Genomic DNA, 6,405 nt, shown 5'->3' with positions numbered 1-6,405 from the left:
CATAATGTGAAAAAGCTTACAAGATAATAATTTTTACTTGTTAATGATACAAGATAATGTGAAAAAGCTTTATCTGGTAAAGCGATAATCATCATGTTACAAATACTGTTTTTGAATATATAATAAATTCAGAAAATTCTGCGAAATTAACTAATAGTTAGCTCGCAAACACCTTACGTAATACTGGCTATATCCTTATAAAATAAAGGGTAAATTATCCCTGTGATATATACAGTAATTATTGATAAATTATCTTTTCATCAGAACTCCAAAATTTACGTTATCTTCTCTTTTTTTTTATATTTCTTTTGAAATTTGATAACAATGTCATTTTCATTATCTCCACCAAATACACCTCTTCCCTAATTTAAAAAAAAAAACTAATACATTGGTGGGAGCATATTAAACTATTATATTGTCATAAAAATATTAAATTATTATTCAGATAACAATAAGACAAAATAGAATAAATATTTTAATATTTACATTCGTCTCAAATATTAATTAATTATTTTATTATTTATGCCATTAATTACCTATAAGAATTTTATTCATGGTGCAAATTCATATCCGTCATATAAATTCATACCCTCTTGCTTCTCTCCAAACGTAATATCTTTTAATACGAAAAAAATCTTAAAAAGAAGAGAGCTGAAAAATTGATGGTTGTGTTTCGTTGAAATTGGAGATTAAAAATGTAAGAACAAGTTCAAAATCCTAACTTAATTGATTGGAAATGGTGATTTGATTTGAAAGGAATTAGAATTTTAAAATTGGAGAAGAAGAAGTGTATTTGGTAGGGATGATGAAAATGACATTATTATCAAGTATCAAGAGAAACATAACGTCAATTGAAAAGAAAAGAGAAAATAAGTGAATCTAATAAAAAGATAATTATCAATAATCACTGTATATATCACAAGGGTAATTTACCCTTTATTTTAGAGAGGGTATAGTAGAATTCACCAATAATTTTATATCAAAGAGATATTCAAGTTAAATTCCACTATTTTTTTTAATTTTCTATTGAATAAAAAGAGTTGATTTTCCCTAATTAAGTGGGTAAATTAATAAAATACTATCTGAAGAACATTAGTAATTAGAGCCAATCAAATGAACGAAAAACAAAATTGAAGTAAAAACACATATATGTATATATGTTATTGTCTTTTTATAATTCTACTAGAATGTCAACTTAAATTTTAATAAAAAATGCTATTTACATATTNGATTAAATTTACTCAAATATAATTTTTTAAAATAGGTTATATTCATGTCCTGAATGAATTTTATGTAAACCGCGACACCCTATCACGATTTAAAAATTATACGTAATTCACTATAGGTTATCGCGAATTACGTTCAAAACACACACAAGCATAATCCGTTGTACCCTATTACGAATTATGACTAAAATGCAAGCCATAAATCACTGCACCATATCGCAGTTCACTGCACCCTATCGCAGTTTATAAAAAAATGATGAAGTATAATCTGCTAAAAGCTGTCGCGATTTACGTGTTGTAACATTATAAAATTGTAATATATAGTCAACAACAGATTCTTTATTCGCTTGTGCGAGAAAAGTTTGGATTGAGAGAAAATTGCGAGAGAATTTTGAGATACCATATTCTAGTGAGACCATGATTGAAGAAAATCACTTGTACCAGCTGAATGATGTTGCTCATGGAAACATCAATGAAGAGGTTAATTTTTTTTTTTAACGATAAGAGTTGTCGTTGTATTAATAGATTACTTATAACTGTTTAAATATATAAATCTTTTATATTTGTCTTACTTAATATTTTTGTCGTTTTTGTATATTTAAAAGATTGGATAGATAACACGTATTTATGTATTTATTTTTTTTATTAGGATATTTTTATAAATAATTTATGGGTTAGGCTTTTATGTTTTAAAATTTTTATATTTTTTTCTCACCTAACATATATGCAGTTTTTGTATATTTAAAAGATCAGATAGATAACACGTATTTGTGTATCTGATTAGAATTTTTTTATAAATATTTTATGATTTAGGCTTGCATGTTTTAAAATTTTTATATTTTTAATTCTCACGTAACATTTATGTAGTTTTTGTATATTTAAAAGATTAGATAAAAAACACGCATTTGTATATTTAATTTGAAATCTAATTAGAATATTTTTTTAAATAATTTATGGTTTAGGCTTATATGTTTCAGAATTTTATTAGTGCGTAGTTATTTTTTTCATATAATGCATCCAGTTAGCTGTATTTATAGCGTTAGAAGACAATAGAATATGTCTTTGCATGACGAGATCATACCTTATATAAAAAGGGCTGGTTTGTATCCGTTGCTAAGCTGAACACTCATTGGTTCTGGGTGGATGAGCCTATAGTGAACACATTCGTTGAGAGATGGCGTCTTGATACGCACACCTTCCATATGCTGTTCGGAGAGTACACCATCACGCTGCAAGATGTGGCATATTAGTTGGGGTTTTTCGTTGATGAGAAGACTATTAGTGGGTGCCTTACTGACTTCGAATAGTTTATTGAGGATGGCAGACCAGCGTGGGAATAGTTTCAACCTTTCAGGCATTATTCGGCGATTGAGGTGCCGTTGCTAAAAAAAGTCAAGCAGATGACAATCCACTTCACATGGTTCCATGAGAAGTTTAGGGTGCTCCCAGTCGATGCAAGTGAAGATACGGCGTGTATATACGTCCGTGCTTACATTAATTATGATGCCACTATCCCCTCATGGTGGACTGCACACTAAGCATCCAACGGAGCAACTCGTCGTAGGATTCTTCCCAATCTTCATAGATCTTATCTATGTGCTATTGTCTTCTCCTTTACTAGCCAAACCTTTTTGTAAGTAGGTCTGAAACTATAGGTTGTTTCTGTAGCTTGTTGCAACACCTTTATTGTAACCGTAGCATCGGCTCTAACCAACAAAAAGATTCTTGCACAAATGAAGTGATAATCAAGTTGCTGGTAATAGCTTGAAATCGATGTAGTTAAGTAAGTGTGAGGTCCGTTGTACCTTCTCACCTCCCAGGTACCCTTTTATTGCCGAAGTGTAATTCGAAATCAAGTGCAACATTTACCAAACTCCTTACATTTTTCATGGTACTTAAGATTATTTGAATTGTACTCAACTCCTTAATGGATAGTACAACTCTTTAAATTCAACATAGCTTCCTCTTTATTCTAAAGTGGTTCTATCAATCTTTGACCCAAAAGTAGCATCTATATCCAGCTGTTGTCCTAAAGCTTCCAAGTTCAAGGTCGAAAAATGTGGAAGATGTTGTTGTTTGCCGAAACTTGATGGGTTATGCTGTGTAGGTGGATTGCTTCTTGTATCATCATCACTGTTTGCAACTATGTTGATAGGCTCTTCGTCCGAATCATCTTCTCGCATTGTATTTTCAACTCGATCCGGTTGACCATCAACTACAGAATAATGAATCATGTGAGAAGAATTAGCCATTCCAATTGCAAAAGATGGAGATGCAACCAACAAATAAGCCAGTACAATCACAGGCATCGAACTAGAAACACCCCCAACGCAATCGATTGAGGATTCAGAGCTAATGTCCTAGAACTATCGACACCATCCTCTAACGTCGCATACAACTCGTGTGTTTTCACTTTTGGAAAATTTTTTTCTTTGATAATGAAACAGAATCTACAGATCTTCGTCGGACGCTATCACAAAAGTATCATACTTCACAGTGTTTGACACAATTAGTACAATAGGGATCTTGTAAAATAACTTCTTCATCTATTTGGTCCCACACACCCCAAATTTCTGCAATATACTGATTTTTAGATCTAACAAGATATTCTATAACCGGATAAAGACACTCAAAGTTCTTTATTAGTAAACTTCACACCCTCTTTTTTTCGTTTTTGAATTTTTTAAGATCAATGCATTAGAGCTAAGAAACTCTCCTCACTAGACATTATGAATTTGACACTCTACTTCACAATTACCTTCAACTGATATATATAATGTATCCACCTGTTCATAATTCGCTATAGATTACAGTAGATTATGCTTCACCATTCCTTCATAAATCGCGACAAAGGTGTAGCGGTTTATGCCTTGCATTTTAGTCATAATTCGCAATAAAATACAATAGATTATGCTTGTGTATGTTTTAAACGTAATCTGTGATAACTTGTAGCATATTATGTATAATTCTCAAACTGTGGTAGGTGTTGTAGTTTACATAAAATTTATTTAAAATATGAATGTAACTTGTGTTAAAAAAATTGTTTTGTGTAAATTTTTACCCCAAATAATTTATTTATGTAAATTCATCTTTAGTTCTACTTTATTACCATATATCATCATGGTTTATATATTGTTAGCACATTGACAAGGATTTATGATTATTTTTTGAGGCAGTTTAAACATTATTGACCGACAAAAATGTGAGCACAAAAGCAAATATATGACACTAATAACGCGTTTTTATTTTTTATAATCCAGAAATATATTGCTAAATATGGATGAAAGAACAAATAAATCAAAGTATAAAGAAATTAAAAAGACAATAGTGATTGACTTTGATAAGCTGTTTCACACTTTAGAGTTTGGAGTGCCGCTAAAGAGAAATAATAACACTCTTGAATCTTGATACATATGCTACATACTAAGTACTAATTAATAAAACTGATTCTTCAAGACGTGCGTATGCCATCACCAACCCTCTCTAATAACCTTGACTCTGGAAAATGTGAACTACTTTCTTTTATGGAAGCCACATCAAGTTGATGAAAACTAATAAGAAGGCAGTGTATTAATGAATTAACAAATAATTGTTATAAGTCAACAAGGTATTGGATGCTTGCATTGCACTATATAAAGGGTTGCAATCCTCACTATATGCCAAGCAACAAAAATAAACCCTAAATATAATAGTTTTGTAGTAAGGGAAACAGGACTAATAAATTAGGGTTTAACACTTAATAAGAGTTAGTTGTTATGGGAACCTCAATGGCATGGAGGCACTTGCCTCCGCTAATTTATGCATTAGCATTTTGCTTAATTACTATCAATGTTGCTGCTGATGATGATCAGAGTCCTTATTATGGAGGCCACAACTCTCCCTACCACCCAGCTCCACAGGCGGCGCCACCCGCACACGAACATGAACATGAACCTCACCCACCCTATATATATAAATCTCCGCCTCCTCCATCTTCATACATTTACAAGTCTCCACCACCACCTTCTCCATCGCCACCTCCTCCATATTATTATAAGTCTCCTCCTCCACCTTCTCCTTCTCCACCACCTCCATATATCAACAAATCTCCTCCTCCTCCCTCTCCCTCTCCATCTCCTCCCTATTATTTTAAGTCTCCACCCCCACCATCACCTTCACCACCTCCACCATATATTTACAAGTCTCCTCCACCACCATCCCCATCACCACCACCTCCCTATATCTATAAATCACCACCACCACCATCTCCATCACCACCACCACCATATGTCTACAAGTCTCCACCTCCTCCATCACCTTCACCACCTCCTCCATATATTTACAAGTCACCACCTCCACCTTCTCCGTCACCTCCTCCACCATATATTTACAAGTCTCCACCGCCACCTTCACCTTCACCTCCTCCTCCTTACATTTACAACTCTTCACCGCCTCCACCAAAGCAAGCCTATCTCTACACTTCACCTCCACCTCCTAAGTATTAAGCTTGCATGCATTAAAAGTGCTTTAATTTGAATTCTTTTAATAATACTATGTTCAACATTATTGTGATTATAACAGGTTCTACGCCATATATATAAGGCAACTAGAACCTAGTTATTATATATCAATGTATCCTTATATTTCAATTGATTATCATATTTTCATGAAATCCTAACGCCATGTGATTAGAATTCTGTTTCATTCTTTGCATATGATCATAAGATCTAATTAAGTGAAGTTCACGAACTTGTGAAACAAAAGTTTAGTTTGATAACAATATTATGATAGTAACCTAAGGATAAATTAAAAAGATGCAAATTTATTTTACTTTATAATTTTACAAACAATGCAAGCAGCAAAAACTGAGTACTTCTAGTTTGGGTGGGGCGAGTTCGAAAGAGAAAATAAAATGAACGTTGAAGACACTTGCGCGCTATCATCGCAAATATTTATTTGAAAAGAGAAAGCGTACCGCACTTTATTAAAATTTGGCCAACACTTAATCAACAACAAAAAATGAGTAATCTCACATTAATAAATAAAATTTTACACTATTAAAAATATCAATAATAACTAATTAATAATTACAAATTATAAAATTTACTGTCTCTAACACTTCTTATTTAAAAAAATAAAAAAGTCAAACATATAATGTCAATAAAAAAAATTTAAAGTCAACAAATTTATTAAAATTTGA

At 32.1% G+C, this 6,405-nt stretch overlaps 1 protein-coding gene across 1 annotated transcript; it reads left to right on the top strand.

Annotated features, from left to right (window-relative positions):
- LOC107613934 (extensin-2-like) lies at nucleotides 4,898-5,712 on the top strand. Its single transcript, XM_016316134.2, has one exon. The coding sequence runs from the start codon at nucleotides 4,982-4,984 to the stop codon at nucleotides 5,708-5,710; it is 729 nt and encodes a 242-aa protein (XP_016171620.1). The 5' UTR covers nucleotides 4,898-4,981; the 3' UTR covers nucleotides 5,711-5,712.

Source organism: Arachis ipaensis, chromosome B08, assembly GCF_000816755.2.
Source record: "Arachis ipaensis cultivar K30076 chromosome B08, Araip1.1, whole genome shotgun sequence".
In the NCBI taxonomy this organism is placed as follows: domain Eukaryota; kingdom Viridiplantae; phylum Streptophyta; class Magnoliopsida; order Fabales; family Fabaceae; genus Arachis; species Arachis ipaensis.
Note: the sequence above shows the minus strand (reverse complement) of the source record. Positions and strands in the feature narration are given on the sequence as shown.

Excerpts from the sequence above, each read along its gene's own strand:
- LOC107613934 (XM_016316134.2), top strand. The coding sequence starts at position 4,982 with ATGGGAACCTCAATGGCATGGAGGCACTTGCCTCCGCTAATTTATGCA.